Source organism: Triturus cristatus, chromosome 8 (assembly GCF_964204655.1).
Source record: "Triturus cristatus chromosome 8, aTriCri1.1, whole genome shotgun sequence".
Lineage (NCBI taxonomy): Eukaryota > Metazoa > Chordata > Amphibia > Caudata > Salamandridae > Triturus > Triturus cristatus.
Window position 1 is genome coordinate 762,465,353 of NC_140591.1, and position 17,920 is coordinate 762,483,272.

The 17,920-nt window shown below is 47.5% G+C and overlaps 1 protein-coding gene across 1 annotated transcript in view; it reads right to left on the minus strand.

Moving 5' to 3' along the window:
• MOSPD2 (motile sperm domain containing 2) overlaps positions 1–17,920 on the minus strand; it is a 544,536-nt gene that overhangs the window by 369,156 nt on the left and 157,460 nt on the right. The window contains exons 7-8 of the mRNA XM_085622201.1: positions 8,576–8,614; positions 3,893–4,017 (exon numbers count right to left, since the gene is read on the minus strand). Of these exons, the coding sequence (XP_085478327.1) occupies positions 3,893–4,017; positions 8,576–8,614 (164 nt within the window). The remainder of the gene's footprint in view (positions 1–3,892; positions 4,018–8,575; positions 8,615–17,920) is intronic.

A 17,920-nucleotide genomic window follows, 5' to 3' on the forward strand; every position in this document is an offset into this window, starting at 1 on the left:
ACTGCAGAAGTGAAGCCCCAGCGATTCCCAAGGCCCTAGGCCTCTTCATATTGCAAGTCGAGTTTGTTAAACCACTATTTTAGTATATGGTCTGGTACGCCCCTAGGGCTACAGCCATATTTGTGCTTAATTTATTGAGAACTGTTGATCTTTTGAATGTTTACCTGGCTCTAATCTCATAAAGAGATTAGTAGAGTATATTTAGAAATAAATACATATATATTTGATATATATACCTGTGTGGTGTCTTTTCATTTGGTAATTCAAGAGATTATAAGGTAAAACAAGCTGCTTTACATTCCTCAGAGACTTAGCCTGAAGGCTGCTCTCCACAGCTACCACTAGGATAGCTTTCTTTAAAAGGTTGTCTTTAAACCTATCTACCAAGAGTCGAATTGGACTGGTGCAAGGTGGCCACTATAACTAGTGACCAGCATATGCCAGGCCAACTTCTCACACTCTCCTGCTCTGGAACCACCTCTATCGCACCTTTCTGTAGTAACTTCAGGACTTCCTCCTGTAGGAGAAGACGGTGGTTCTCTGAGCAAGCCCCTTGACAAGGAGGGTAATTTGGAGGGAATTCCCGAAAGGGAAGGGGGTGCCCATTTTCTACAAGATCTAGAACCCAAAGATCTGTAGTAACAGATGCCCAATCTTGTAGAAAATGGGTAAGCCGGCCCCCCCACAGGACCAGCATGATCCAGAATGGCGGATCTAGGGCTGTTTTGCAGTGGTGGGAGGGGCTGAGGAAGAGGAGGAGGAGGAGAGCTGACGGCCACGTGTGCGACCCCTGATTCTGCCTCTGTATCCCTTATACAGAGAGCCTTGCTGCTGTTGCTGCTGTTGCTGTTGGGTCTGCCTGTAGGAACGAAAGGTTGTCCTTCCGAAACCCCTGTATCTCTTAAACGATCCCCTTGACTGGGATTGAAGGCCCAACGACTTAGCCATAGCCTTGCTCTCCTTAAAACATTCAAGAGCAGCATCCGTTTCTTTGCCAAATAAACCAGAGCCATCAAATGGCAAGTCCAACAGTGTTGACTGTACATCCGGGGAAAACTCAGAAGACTTCAGCCACGCACCCCTCCTAGTGGCAACAGAAGACCCCATGACCGCCGTGTCCAGCCCACTTTGGATCACCTGGCGTGCTGCTGCCTGGGCATCAGTCAAGATCTCATTAAAACCAACCCTATCCTCCTCAGATAGTTTTGGTGCCAGTTTCTTAGCAGAGTCCATGAGAGCATGAATATAGCGTCCCAAAAGGCAAGTGGCATTTGTTGATTTTAGTGCCATGCTGGCCGATAAAAAGACCTTTTTGGCCGACTGGTCCAGCTTTTTAGCCTCTCTGTCCCCCGGAACCTGAGGAAAAGCACCCTTGGATTTTCCTGAACAAGCAGCCTGAACCACCAGGCTCTCAGGCGATGGATGCGATGTTAAGAACTCAGGGTCCCCTGGAGCTGCCCTATACCTCCTAGCAACCGTCTTAGAGACTGCGGGAGCAGAAAAAGGCTTACGCCACACCTCCAACACAGGGTCAATAATGGCCTCATTAAAAGGCAACAACGGCTCTGAAACTGCAGTAGGAGAATGCAATACTTCAGTCAGAATATTTGATTTGAATTCAGTAGGAGGCAACTGAAGATCTAACAGTTCTGCAGCCTTCCTGATGACTGCATGATATGGAGCCACACCCTTCGAGGGTTCATCGGAAGGTGGAGTAATTTTCCACTCTGGAGACAAATCCAATCCACTAGCCTCTTTAAGCTCCTCAAAAACTTCGTCAGACTCCACCAGCTCTCCTCCTTCTGCTTCTTCCAAAAGGTACCTTCGCTCATCAAGCACCCTTTGAGCTTCCCTCCTGGAACGGGTCCGTACAAACAGCGTCTGCGGCGCCATGTTCGAATCCAACGGAGCCGGTGCCGGCGTCAGATGTGGATCCACAGGAGCAGCCGGCATCGAACGAGGTCGAGCCGGCGCCGGTGAAGAAGGAAGCGGCGTCGATGTCATCGGTGCCGGTAGATACCAAGACGACGTCACCGGAAAAAATGGCATGAAAGGGACCTGTGGATATACTTGAGGCACCCCCATATTGAAGGCCATTGGACCCATCGGACCCGAAGGTGCACCAGTGGTGTACATGGCTCTCGAAAATACCCCGTACATAGCATTTAAATAATGCGAGGGGTCCCGACCTGGTCCAGGGAACGCAGGGTACTGATCAGGCATCACCGGACTTGGGCCAACCGGCGCCGACAGTGGAATTAGAGGCGTCACAGGCTCACCCGGTGCTTGAAGCTCCTCCACTGGAGCCGGAGAAGGAGCCGGAGACGGGGCCGGAGATGGAACCGGCATCCGAGATGGAACCGGAGCCGGGGATGTAGCCGGAGCCGGTGAAGCCACTGGAAAAGAAGGACCAGCAGGCGAATCGGGAACGGGTGATGGAGACACAGAGTCCTTACGGCGTCGAGCAGGTGACTTCGACTTCGAAGCCGAACTCTTGTCAGAGTGACGTCGAGAAGAATGTTTCTTCTTTTTGTGCTTCTTGGATCTTGAAGCATGCCCCGAAGTCGACTTCGACGCCGACCTCGATCGCGACCTCGTTCTCGACTTCCTTCTTCCTCTCTTCTCCTTTTTCATCCTTGCGATGAAGAGTTTCGCCTCCCTTTCCTTGAGAGCCTTGGAGCTCATCTTGCGACAGCAAGAGCAACCATCCATATCATGATCAGATGATAAACACCATACACAGTCGTCATGTGGATCCGTGATCGACATAGGTTTCCCACATTCACGACATGGCTTGAAGCCCGATTTCTTTGTCGACATTTTTTCGAAAAAAGGAAGAGTAATCCAGTAGAAATACAAAGTAACAGTGAAGCTACAGATAGCAGTTCCCGAAATCCGTTGGCGTCGACGGCGCGGAAAAAAGGGAACTGACGTCATCACGCCGACGAGGTCTTCTTATGGAGCCGGTGACGTCAGCGGAGTAGCGAGCGGAGCCGTGTCTCTGTGACGTCGTCTTCGACCTCATCGGCGTGGACTGCTACAAAAGTTTCCGAATGTTGCTGGCGCAGGGGATATTCACAAGGTGAGGAATCCACTGGCAGACGTATCCATCAGAATGGATAATTTACATTTTAGCATTTCCCAACACATATGTATAATATTAAAATGTAACATTAAAGTAAAATGCCACTGAAATTATGATCCATTGTGGCCATACATTTGCATTAATAAGTCTCGAGTGCATGAAGACATAGCATTACAAGAGATTTCAGTGAGGATAATGTTTTGTACACTTCATAAACATGGCCTGAGGAGGACATGCAGACTGATGGGACGCCCACTGGGTCCCAGATTGAGGATATAGGGACTGAACAGTCAGCAAGATAAAAAGGTGACGATTATGAGAGGTAGAAGAATACACACCATAGGAATATTAGGTGGCGCACAGCGACGGACAAGAGAGAGGAATAGCAAAAAAGGATACACACCCAGACATTAAAGGGGGTGGTTCAGTTGAGGGAAGGGAGGGGGGTAGTTCAGTTTAAATAATACCGTTTTTTCTTTGGGCGTTACAGAGACGTTTGACAAGGAGAAATGCCACAGAGGAGCGGGGGGGGGGGGGGGGGGGGGAGGAATAATATGGGTAATGATGCTTGATGAACAGGAGAATGTATGTATACAGCCTGTATTAGTTTTACTACTCGTCTTTGCCTTGGTTAATTGATGTTCCTTGCTGCATAGTTCAGAATATGTTTAAAATGCTCTATTTTTTTTTATTCCGGTCTCAAATGCCAATAAAGATATATTACAAAAAAACACATGGCCTGAAGAGGTAAAATTAACAAGTGATCAAATGTATGAAACAATGTTTTATAAGAGGAAGAATACTTACAGAACCACCCATGTGTGGGGGCAAGTACTCAGAACTTATGTACTCCTGCACCTCACTCTTATTTGCAAACTTCAGCATGTTTATCGCTTCTGGACCAAGCCAGCTCTTCACAATTTTAAAAGCAGCTAAACAAAACGTAAAAGCATATGCATTAATTACTGAAAATGTAGGGTACATCAACATTTTAAAAAGTTAGGCAAGACGATCTTTGCTCTCAATCTAGCTAACTTCCAATATTGTGTTCTCCACTCCTTTTGTAGAATCAAACAAAGTAGGAGTGACATAAGAATACAGCTTCATGTTGATTGATTTAAGCTGATTTATTTGGATCTCTGTGCACATCTGCAGTTACAGAAGTTTACCTGTGTGCTTGAAGTTACTTTACAAATGTCATTCTTAGAACCCTTCCGTCTCGAACTCTCTCTGTACCATCCTCCATCTGGAGAGGGCCTTTGAAAATCATAGTGTAAAGGTCTGAAAGGCCACCACTCCTGTCATTCACACAGACTAGTCTTGTTTCTAGCTCTCTGCAAGTAGTGACCTTCTGTACTTTCGACTATGCCCAATTCTGCCTCCTACTGCATATCCTCTACTCCCACTAGCACTCTTGTTCATCTGTAGGCAGTATGAGAAATACACAAATTAAAAATGCAAAAATAAATTAAACAGACGTATGGAAATGTCATGACATTAAAATATGACTCCAGCTATTAAAATAAAATAAAAAACAATCTTCCCGGCGGGCAGTTTCACAGTAAGAAGCAAGACGTAGTGTTATATCCAACTGTGAGAGGACGGGTAGAAGTTTGACCTAGTTATAGCGCCTATAGTTTCTCACTATTTGTAACACAGACTGAGTCTTGCACCGACGGCTTGAAAACAAAGATCATGTGGCATGGATCAATTCTATGAACGTCGATTCTCCAAAAAGCCCAGGCTAGCGGAAGTGACATCATCAAATGCCCTTTGACCCCTCTGAGACATCACAAGATGTGATATCACACTATCTTTAGTGCCTGAAGACTTCACAAGAAGCAACGTCATCGGAAATTTGAGATTAATATAGCCACAAGAAGGGACATTTAGAAAGTGGATGCAAAAATATAAATATACTACTGACATGAGTAATTTGAATCCCTCCCTTCTATGATGGATATAGAGTTGCAACGTGGCCAGTATTTATTCACAAGGTTGGTGAAAACATGTAAACCCAGCAAAAGCCAGTACTTTCTCCCATTTTAAATCTTAACTTAAAACAGTAAATACAAGAGGAATTCACTGCCAAGTATTTTAGAGCGTCCAAAAACAAACCTTACTTGATTACTAAAGCAGACGGAAGCAGAGGTACCCTGCTAACACAATATACAAAGAATAGCACACAATGTTTTATTGAAGTACCATTTCCTGGCTCTTCCAAAACGTTAAAACATGAACAAATACCTGTAGGACAAGCACTTGTGCTGTGTGGGGCCTGGCGCCTCGAAGGCATCGAAGTGAGTATGGCTGGGCAACACCGGACTCGATAGGACAAACAAAAACAATTTCAAGTTTCAACTTTGTGCTGTCCCCCACGAGTAGCCTGGATCTGCTGCTGTTTGACAGGAGTCGAATAGAAGCTGTTTATATTTTCTAACCCGAAAATGGTGCTGTTTTTGCAACCTGAAGCCTGGGGTCGCATAGGACAAGCCAAGGGCGACCACTAAATGGCGCCCAAAGACGTTTAAAGGCGTGGGACAAATAGGCAAATCCCCTGGGCCTGGTGGTCCCCACCTTCCAAAGGGCCTCTTTATAAATAATCCGGACAATCAGAAGTTATGCCAGAAAAGTGTGCCTAAATACCTGTTATTTTCTTAATTTGACAGCTGGGCATGGCAGAACTTCCAACCTTTGTCCAAGCTTATTTTTAAGGAAAGTTTCCCCACCTTAAAATCTCAGCTTTGTAACTAATTTGACAAGAGGCTATCGATGATTTATCTCTGGGTTTGGACTTCAAGGCTCTCTGTAATCTTCTATTCGCCAAGGAACGTCCTCTATCAAACCCTCTATTGAAGGGCTCGTCCCTTCCTGAAGGTGGACGTGTAAGGAGATCCCTAACTTTATAAGAAATAGCAAACAAATGCACTCAATCTCCCTATGAGAGGACTCATGACTAAGACGAGTGGTGAACTGAGAAGCACAGCTGGAGAACAACTTCCTTTTAAAGTCTTTGGGCAAACGTGTTGTTTCAGTAACACGTTTGCACGCATCCACAACCCTTGTCAGGCCTAAATACAGCTTAGCAACTGGAGCGGCCACACCAACAGCCTAGGGTCTGGGTTAGACAACAGCACCACAGGCCCTCCTGCCTGGGATCAGCGAGCACCAGTGCCTGCTCCTAGAACCGAATGAAGGCCTAGAACTCAAGCTCTCCTATCTCTACCCCCCCACAAGTCAAAATCTTTAGTGAAATGAGAGACTAACACACTACACTAGCTTAGTTGTTCAAGGAAGCAGAGGCTGACTTGCTTAACTTACTAATCTCTCCCTCAGAGCATACAGCAAATCTCTCAGTTTCAAACACCGGAAGAGCTAACTCAGATCTGCTACAAACAAAAGAGCTAGCTCTCCATGTTGGCAAGTCGACCCCTTGCTCAGCTGATTCATCTCTTATTTAGAGCTGAAACCAAAGATACACCTCACTTGTCACAATGAGTTGAGACCTGCCTTGACGCATTGGCCTTTACCTAAATAGGTAAGACCCTGTCTGACTGTCCATCTGTTCCGTCAGCCTGTTTGTCTCAATCAATCCTTCAACCACAAGGATCCCTGAAACAGTGTGAGTAACGGGTTAAAGACACAGAGGGACAGGAAGGCAGGAAAAAGGAGGCCTTGCTCAAAGACAGCCTCATAGACTTTGACACGGATGGTGACAAACAAGGGAACAAGGACACAGAAGCAGGGAAGAGAGAGAGAGATAGGTTCTCAAAGAGTGGCACAGGCTTAGGTCACAGGGACACAGGATTTGAGAATAACGAGCAGATTAAAAAATGGAAAGAGCTGCTTTAAATATAGCTGGAGCCAAGTACTCAGGATACCGTGAAGCTTTTAGAATCCAGATGATAAGAATACATTAAAGAGAAACAAAAGAATCACAACCACAGCACTATGAAGTCTTTAAAATGCAACTACTTAGGCGCTTGTAAGAAGACAATTTCCTGCCTTCACACAACAGAACTGCCATTGCTGCTGTACATTAGGTAGAGGCTCATAATACTTGGATCCCCTCTATTACAGAAAGCTGATCCATGAAATAACTCTCACTCTCAAATGGTTAGGAAGGAGGGGCACAGGATCGGTCTCAGAGAAACAAGACTGTAGACGAAACCACCATCTTATGAACTACATTGGTAAGACATATATTCACAAATGTATGAGAGGTAACACAAAGCTGGATTCACTGTGTAAATACAGTTTGAAGCTGATTGTAGAGTCCACAAAAAACTTGCAAGATTCAAGTGTTCTTTATTCCATAATTCGGTACAACCACAGTCACAGCCAACGCGTTTCGCCCAAACATGGGCTTCTTCAAGGCATAAGTGTAAAACGAAGACGCACAGTGGCTGTCGCGGAAAAAGAGTATCTTTTATATAAAGTATACCTTGCCATGTGATGGCAATGAAACAGGCTTCCGTCTCAACACGACGAACACCACGGCACCACAGGCCCCCCATTGAAAGGATTTTACACACGAGACCTTAAACCGGAATATCCAGGATCCTTTGAATACTCAGAACTTTACTCATACCTGCATACGCCTTTCCACTGTTTCACTGCCATCACATGGCAAGGTATACTTTATATAAAAGATACCTTTTTTCCGCGACAGCCACTGTGCGTCTTCCATTCGACTTGAATCTTACAAGTTTTGTGTGGACTCTACAATCAGCTTCAAACTGTATTAACACAGTGAATCCAGCGTTGTGTTGCCTCTCATACATTTGTGAATATATGTTTAATTCATGGTCTTTTAAGCAGCTGGCCATTTGAGGTGGGCAATACCCTCACTACTGTATAGTGACATGTCTAGGCAGTGCATTCATGTCTAACCTAGCTGCTTTTTCTTCACAGTTGTTTACATTGGTAAGAATTATTTTGACCAGGGAAAGGCTAAATGGCCCTATTCTCTCCTCGAACCATTACAAAGGTGACTGGTTTTGGGGTAACTCCATAATCACAAACATGAGTCTAACAGGACCTTACTCCGTCACGATTCCAAGGAGTGCTTGAATGCTGCACTACAGGAAAATCATGTACAGTAACATAAAATAACGTAACTGAAACACAGGGGTAACCTCTTTGATGGAGGTTTGGGTAACTTATCAAAATTAAACAGCACTGAGAAATGAATCATCCACTTACATTAGAGTAACTTGGCAGTCTCTGGAATTCAGATTAGCACAATGCTCCTGACACCACATTACCCTATACTTAAATACAAAGGAAGGCATGCAAAAACACTGGGCCCTATTCACAGCGATCGCTTAGTGAGTAGGTATGAATTTCGGGGGTAAGTCAGAAGAACTACAAGAGTAAGTCACAGCACAATATTTGAGAATTGGGCCCACTTTCTTTAAAAACACAGGATTCTTTGCAATCAAACAATTAAACACAGTGATTGAAAATATTCCACTAACTGCAACTTACCATTCATTATCCAAGGCATCTCAAAAATGAGCATCTTCGCTGAAATGAGGAAAAAAAAGAAAGTCAAACTTAAAAGATGGTAAATATTTTTGGACACTTCTTTTCAGAATGTACTTATCACACTCTGGATACTCACTCTAGCATTTTGTACCTAAAAGCCACCTGAGCTATATTAAATGCGCACACCAATTAAATACGCAAAATAAACCTAAAACAACAAAATGTCCACACCGGCTTTCCATATCGCCCTCTGAGAACTCCCCTCTAGGTACAAGGGCTGATGCAATTCAACAGGTTTGTGTGTTTTGATGCAGCACAGACAGGAACTGAATTTTGAAACACAGTTTGCTCCGTGCATCCATCTTGCAAAATGTGCCACGCACCTCAATCGAACGCTTAGACACGGCCATTGTTTGAATTAAGAACAGCATTACTGTTAGAAGTGTTGTAACTCACGCATCCTCCCCAGCGTTCCAAGTCCTTTCTGCTCAGCCAGTGTGTGAGCTCTGTGGAAGAGGTGCGGCGCAGCGGCCAGGGTGCCGGACTCCAGACCACGGGGTTCATGGTTCGATCCCCGGCGCCGGCGGCAGGTTAGCCCAGCACCATGTGACTCTGGGCAATAGCTCGCTTAATCTACCTGAGGGTCTCCAGCGCCAGGACACCTCTCCAGAGGTAGCTGTGCACTTTACAAATGCTGGTATTTCATGTAGAAGGTTGAGTGGGATTGAGTATAAGTTATAGATATGGGCTGAGCAGCAACGATGCTCCTAGTGGGGGTTAGCTATCGACTTACTTACTTATAACTAAGATCTAATAAACCACCTACTTTTAATCTATACTACGGCTACTGGACTTCGATTACAACACTGGCAACGACCTAGGAGAGAAATCAGTGTGATGAACAAGGGGAAAAGATGAGTGAACTTCTGAAGAAACTAATAGTTAAACTGATACTAATTAAATCAATAGTTCAGGAAATTTAGAAAACGAAGCTTGAAAGAAACAGAACGCCGTTTACAAGCAGTACGCAGGCAAACTCATTTTTAGTAATCAGAAGTGACCAGAAATTTGTGAGCATGAACAATTATAAAGAATTCTTGACATTAGGATATAAAGAATGGGCTAGGTTCGGGTGAGGGTCATGGAAAGGTCAGGATACTTTCCGAATGTGGAAGGTGAGGGTAACAATGGAAGACAAAGCTAATCTGAAACCCCTTGAGATGCCCAGAGGTGCCGTGTCCTCTCAAGAGACTAAAGCCTCTTAAACATGTATGCAGGGTCATAGTGATTTCGGACAATCTCTTGTTGTCAGCTATCGCCAATAATTTACATGAACACATTTACAAAAAGACCAGGAAAATTCTGAAGCAAAGGAAATTGGAATAGTCTAAATTAAGAATTTCCAAGGGATTATCTATTTCAACTTTGTGCACCGGACAAACTTAAATCCTTGCTATTGTCCCAAAGACCGCACTGGATAGTTTGCTGTCTTACAAGTACCTTTCACGATTTCCATTAAAGAACTCAAAAGTAACTGGAAGCTACTGTTAAGTATTAGGATGGGTGTTAGAAATCGGGGTTCTGGTTGGCAGATGTATACACCCTGTCCAAGCAGGAACCATGATCCTAGTCCGGTTAAGTCACAACACACCCTAAATTATCATGTGCTCACCCTCTGGAAACTTGGCACAGCAATCAGGCTTAACTTACGAGGCAAAGTGTAAAGTATTTGTGCAACACTTCAAAAAGTAACACAGTGAAAACACCACAAAGAAACTCCACACTAGGTTAGAAAAATTAGAGTATGTTATAAATAAACCAAGACCTAAACAACAAAAATCCATAACGTAAAAGTAAAGATAGGAATTTTTAAAGACTAAACTAAATTAGTGCTTAGAAGCACTACGTGCCTATTTGTGATATCTGGTTGCACTGGACCGGGGCACACTCAAAAGATCAGGCTGACCTTGATGGAGTGCAGGCTGGATACAGGCACCTGGTTAGGCCCACTTAACAAAAGTATCCTGATCCAGACTGCGTCTCCGAAGATGATTCAAGGTGCAGCCCAAGCGATGCGTTGGGCGAGACACGGTGGATGAGACAAGTCGATTTTCTCCATGCAACGTCTGTGATGCGTCGGTTTCAAGTGTGATGTGCTGGTTCTGAATGAGGGGTGCTACTACTGCCCCTGCAGAACAGGATGTGTCTGTTCTGAAGGGGATATGCCGGGCCTGCTCCATGCAACAACGAAGTTACGCTGGTTCCGATTGACACATAGGTGAATATGTGTCGGTTCCAAATCATGCAAAGGCGAAGATGCGCCGGTTCTGATGAGGATGAGTGAGTTGGCTTGAAGAAGCACCTTAGGCCTCAGTTTAAAGGGTCCAGAACTGGGGTGGCACCACTTGGCAGGGAAGACTCACAGATGGAAGAGTCCAGGTGCAGATGCAGTTGACTTGGAAGTCTTTTATGTGCCTGAGACTTCAATCATGGGGCAAGCCAGCAAGCCCTTGGAGTCACTTGGGTTCAAGTGATGCTGGTCCACTTCTTCCAACCCAGGCAGAGGAACAGCAGGCAGCACAGCAAGGCAGGAGGGCAGCACAGTAGTAGTCCATCAGTAGCACAGCAGTTCTTCCTGGCAGAGACTACACAGGTCCAGAAGTGTACTGAAGAGGTGGTGTCAGAGGTCCAGTACATATACCCAGTTGTACCTTTAAAGAGGAGAAGACTTCCAAGAAAAGTCGTTGAAGTGTACAGAGGTTCCCCTGACTCAAGAATCTATACGGGGGGGTATGTAGCCCTTTGTGTGGGGACAGGACCCAGCCTATTCAGGTGTAAGCGTTCGGCTGTGTCCAGTTCCTCTCACCTATCCTGCCAAGGATGGTCCATGAGGATGTAGATGGCCCAGTGGAATCTAAACTCCATTTGTGTGTGGTTGTTTAGAGGGAATGCACAAAGGCCAGCTGTCACTCACCCCAGACGTGTATTCAGAAACAGACCAGAGGCCAGAATGGCTAAGGTAAGAAAATGCCAACTTTCTAAAAGTGGAATTTTTAGACTTGCGATTTAAAATCAAACTTCCCTTATCAGTTGTGATTTAAAATTGTGAGTCCAAAGACACCAAACTTAAAAGCTTCATCTCTTCACAATTGCAATTTACACTTAAATTATGTAATAAGGTAATCCCAATGTTAATATATGGAAGAGCTAGGACTTGCAGTAGTGAAAACCAATTTGGACGTTTTTAACTACCAGGGCATGTAAAACATAAAAGTATTGCCTTTTAAATACATTGCATCCTGCAGTCTGGGTTATCCAGGGCCTACCTTAGGAATTAATTATATGTATAGAAAGGGAAGGTTTAGGCATGGCAAGAGGTTTATCTTGCCAGGTCAAAATGGCAGTGTAAGGGCGTGGCTTGCAGGCAAACTGCATGGCCGCAGCTTAACGGAGCTCCAAGAAAGGCGCAAGCTCCCCTAACCATCCGACATGTTATCCGGTAAATAATCCTGCCCCAAAGACACACACAACAACCGGAGTGCACGCGGCATCTTCCGACCTCACTTCTGGCCGGCGCATCTGCTTCAGACGGACCAGGAACCGCGTTGCAAAGAGCGGCATAATCTCGCGGCCGCAGCCGTGACCTAAATTAGTATCGGCGGCCCGAGTGGGACGGGTGGGGCCCGGCGTACTGCAAGAGGTGCGGTGAGTGACTCAGGCAGCGCACCGCACAAGGGGGAAACAAAACAGCAGCTGCTCTACCCATGCGGCCCTGATATTGATGAAGGGCGAAACACAGCGGGGGACCAGAGGCACTGAAACGCCGCATGTGACTTGCGGAGCTCAGGAAGGCGCCTGGCAGACTTTCGCGCTTCCGAGGGCGGGTAGGAAGAACCAGCATCCCTGCCCCCACGGCCCATGAACTAACAATTGCACTAGCAGTGCCTGCCAACACACAAAACGCCCAAGGTCACAAGCTGCACCATAGGAGGACCCAATAGCTGCGGGCTTTGGGACCCTGAGAGGGCCCCCAGGGAAGGAGTGTGCGCAACCAGCATCAGTGGTACCTTCCAATAGGTCAGCCACAGAAGAGCGCTCCCCACCACTGTTCGGCCCCACCTTCAACGAATAAGTGCCGCAGAGGAAAAACAGACAGGTTTGTGGTCACGTGGCAGGCGGCTGCGAGTACTGACCGGTGCCCCAAAAACTAACCACAGATGGGGGCAGAGGCCCACGCACGACGGGCCCAGGGCAAACTAGATAAATACACCTATACAAAAGACTTTCCAGCCCTGCCTGAACTACAGGCCTCGTCGGACAACGCCCCGGTGCCGGAAGGTGCAGCCAAGGTCACGCTGGAAGATATTATGTCCGCTCTCACCAATGTACAAACAATGGTGGGATCAATCTCCTCGGATGGCTCATTCCTGAGGGCAGACTTCCAAAAAATGGCCACCAGGGTCACTGAAGTTGAACGGGTGACGAAGACCCTTGCTACAGACACTACCACCCTACTCAAGAAGGTCAGTCAATTAGAAGCCGAAAACAAACACATGGCGGCAAAGCTTGACGATCAGGAAGGGCGCTTCAGGCGCAATAACGTACGTATCACGGGTGTTCCGGAAAGCGAGGGCGGCCCTGCAATGGATCTCCAAATAGAAGACCTCATAAAAACCAGACTACAACCCAGAGAGCTCTCAACCTTTTTCTCTGTAGAAAGAGCACATAGGGTACAGGGGGGCAGGCGAAAGCATGGGGCTCCCCCTAGACCCATCCTGGCGCGCATCTTTATCTTCCGTGATAGGGACGCCATATTACAAACAGCGAGGGTGGCCCCTCCGCTACGTGTTCAAAACTCTGTGGCTTCCTTTTTCCTGGATTACACGACAGCAGTTACAAAGCGTCGCAGAAGCTTCCTTGAGGTAAAAAAGAACTTCTATTCAATGTTGTTTCCGGCAAAGTTGCGAGTAGTAGCAGATGGAAGAACCTGGTTTTTTGACGCACCTGAGGAGGCCCACGACTGGCTCGAGGGCTGGAGACGGGTGGAAGGATCCAAACGGCCGGATAGATGCCAACATCCACTTGAAGAGGGCGACGGATCCAGAAATCGTAGACACGAGGGAAGAGACACTTTACAGACTGAAGCCGAGATATAAAGTAAGGTGACACTACATGGTCGGACCTGACATGACCTGAACCAGGGGACACATCCATAGCATGAGCCGTCATGAGATGCGCACCCAAATGGAGACGAGGAAGGTGGCCAAATGGGCCTTCCCCCAGTAGAAAGGCCCGAGGAATCATACTCCGACCCGGAGACGTTACGTTACGTTCCACAGCTGCAAAATGGGTCTTTGAGGAAGGGGTAGACAGACGCCTCTCGAGCTTCTCTCCCCCACACGCAAGTACTGTTTGATGGGGTTGAAGCACTCTGCAATGTTGGGGTGGCGGGTAGTTGAGAATCCGTCCGGCAGGGGAGCAGGGAGGGGGGTGGTGGGAGGGGTTTGTTTCATGTTTATGGTTCCTTATTTTTTAATGTATACACAAATTCAACTACAGCAAGCAGAGATAGTCACATGACCGTTCTTGCTCATTTGTCACGGAATTCTGCTGATGTCGAGACCTGAAGAGTTTTCTCTGTTGTTTTTTCAATTAATGCTGATGCAATATAATTCAGAGCTAGCGCACTCCAACCTACAAGTCTCACCCACATCGTTCCAATGCTTAATGACCACATGGCTACCCCGGGAATAGCTACTTCCGGTCCCGAACATCGGGGATACACATAAACCACACCCCCCTTACCCTAATATCCTGGTATGTGAACGGTCTCTGTGATAAAATTAAGAGGGGGCTTAGACTACAATATCATAAGAGGCATGCGCCAACAGTTAGTCTCCTACAGGAAACAAACCTGGTGGGCACGGCCACCAAAGCACTTGACAGATGGGGTTTCAAGATGGTTGCCCACTCTGAATTCACCTCCGGCTCCTGGGGAGTGGGAATACGGATCCGAAAAAGCTGCCCACTCATAGTTAACAACACTAAGACAGACAACCAGGGACGGTTTGCCTCACTCTCTTGTCAGTGGGAGGGGAGGGCCTACAACCTAGTATCCGTCTATATTCACCGTCTATATTCACCCTGCACTACATGGTGCAGCTTTCTCTGCCCATTACGATTTCCTGCTCTAGCTACCACCGGGGGAGCTTATTATTGGGGGCGATTTTAAAGCTGTTCTCGACGCCGCCTTTGATCGGCTCCCGGGAAGGGCTCCGGGGTCACCCCACACCCCACTACGGGCTTTCTCAGATGCACTAGGGCTAGTAGATGTCTGGCGTACATGTCATCGCACAGACCGCAGTTTCACATATCACTCGGGAGCCCACAACAGCATGTCCCGGATCGATTACATTTTCTCTTTCTCTGCGAGCCTTCCCAATGTCCTAGAGATCACGCATCTCCCCAGAGAGATCTCTGATCACTCCCCAATTTTAGTGACATATACAGCATATCATACAGGGAGGAGACGTATATATCCCATACATCCAGGATACTTGAAAGCCCCTGCCATAGGGAAAAATCTACATAACACCACGAAACACTACTTTCAGGACAACACAAGCTCTGTGTCCTCTCCAGCCAACTCACTGTGAAGCCTACAAGACTGTCTTGCGGGGACAAGTCATTTCTTTGATCACATCACAAACGGGACCGTGTGGAACAGGTGCATGAACTTGAACAAGCGTTGGGCCGCGCTAAAGCCGCACACACAAAAGAGCCTACTGCAGATACTGCACACGCACTCTCCCTAGCTGGGCAAGCCTACAGAACCCATGCATGGGAGGAGGCTAAGGCCCGAGCCAAAAAAAAAGCAGCACACCATCTACGAAGTGGGGGATAAGGCTGGTAAGCTTCTAGCATGGCTAGATAAAAAAGAGTGCGCAACTCGCTGGGTGGCTTGCCTACGCCTGCCAACCGGAGCTGACATCACTGACCCACATGACATAACTGCAGCCTTCGCACAACATTTCATGACAGTTTACGAACCCGCCACGACCGCCACCGTACAAGACAATCTAGACTTCCTTAAGGATTCTCACCTCCCTACACTAGCGGACACTGAAATGAAGGCGCTGGAATCACCATTTACAGTGGACGAAATCGCGGCGGCCATCAAGAGGCTCTAGCCTGGTAAAGCGCGAGGTCCGAACGGTATCCCAACAGAGCTCTACAAAAGAGAGGTAGAAATGCTGGGACTCCACTTGCTACGAATGTACGAAGACAGCCTAGAACGGGGAGTGCTCCCACGAGATCAAAGGATCGCAACCCTGGTAGCCATCCCGAAGCCGGGTAAACCTCCAGAGCAATGCTCCTCCTACCGTCCTATCTCACTCCTTAATGCGGAGGCTAAAATATTAACTAAAGCGCTTGCCACCCAGCTCCAGCCTCACCTAGCCTCTCTCATACACCCTGACCAGTCCGGTTTTATGCCCGGCCGTAACACTGCAATGAACCTACGATGCCTCCACGGAGTGCTGGCTCGAATACCTACTATTCAGGAGGAGGCAGTTATCCTATCACAAGACGCCAGTATGGCGTTTGACCGAGCGGAATGGCCCTTCATGTTTGCAGTATTGCACCGCTTTGGCTTTGGTCCCAACTTCATTGCGTGGGTCCGGCTCCTCTACACACAGCCCTTGGCGCATGTAGTGGTTAAAGGATGGGTGTCCGACGACTTCACGCTGGGGCGAGGAACAAGACAGGGCTGTCCCCTCTTCCCTCTCTTATTTGCCCTGGTGCTAGAGCCACGTGCGACCTGGATCGGGGGAGATCCAGTGGTCCGGGGTATCAAGTGGACGGAGGGCTGGGAGGACCGCATTTCCCTATATGCGGACGATATTTTACTATATATGGCCTCCCCCAGCCGTTCGATAAACTGCTTACTCGACATCTGTGCATCATATGGCCGCTTCTCGGGATACACAATCAATTGGGAGAAGTCAGTCATGTACATTCTCCATGGTCCTCCCCCGCGTCTCCCCAGAGGAGTGAACATCCCAACTAGTCAAGACGGGTTTAAATATTTAGGCATCCACATCACCCCTAATCCCACTCTATTCTATGAGCGCAACCTCCTACCTACTCTCAGAAGGGTCAAAAGTGATGTGAAATACTGGCACTCTCTGCCCCCGACGTTGCTAGGCCGAGCGGCATTGTTTAAGATGATGGCCCTCCCCAGGTTCTTATATGCCCTCCAGAATACACCTACCCCGTCCCTCCCTCATATTTTAAGTCCATTGAAGCGGAGGAGAGCCTCCTCCTCTGGGACGGACGACCTCCTCGCATCGCAATGGCCGAACTCACTGGGGGATGGTACGACGGCGGGATTGCCCTACCTAATGTCAAGTGGTACTATTGGGCCTCCCAACTTATAATAGTGAACCAGTGGCTCCACGCCCCGCAGGATGAGCCAGCCTTACGGCTGGATAGGCACACCCTTGGCACGGATGGACTACTAGGGGCGCTCTATAATAAGGCCAAGGTACACACTCTATTTGGCCCCAGTGCACACACGATTCACACCTGGTACACGGCACAGTGCATGCTTGGTTGGGACGGGGTAATCACCCAGCATACACCACTATGGGACACCCCTAGATTGGGTAAGCTCCGAAATAGCAAAGGCTTTGATCGTTGAGACCTCATTGGAATCTCCAGGGTGGGAGACTTGTGGAGGAAGGGAAAAATGGTGACATTTACTCAGTTGCAAACAACATACCACATGGCCGATTCGGAACAGTTCCGCTACTTACAAATTAAACTTGCACTTACTAAGACCTTAACCCAAGGGGACAACCTCCCCGAGTCCTCACCTCTCGAGGACCGTCTCCTTACAGACCATCTCTCCAAGAAAGCCATTTTCCTCACCTACCGTAAACTGATAAATAATCAAAAAGACCCCACACACGCCCTCAGAGTGAGGTGGCAGGCAGAATTGGGGGATCTAGACTATCAAGATTGGCAAGAGGCCCTGGCATCCCCGCGGGAGGTGGCAATCCCGTCCCGTCTCCAACTTGTGCAATTAAAAATACTGCATAGAGCATACTATACCAGAACAATGCTACACAGGATTGGGAGGGCGGAGACGCCTTTTTGCTTACGGGGATGTGGACAATTAGGCACGTTTCTGCACACAATATGGGAATGTCCCATTATAGCACAATTCTGGGAGGTAGTCATGGCTACTATCACCCGAGTAAGTGGAGTGGGCGTCCCTAGGGAGCCCCGGTGCTGCCTTCTTAAAATATGGGAGCCTACAGACCTTAATCACGCGGCGCAGGC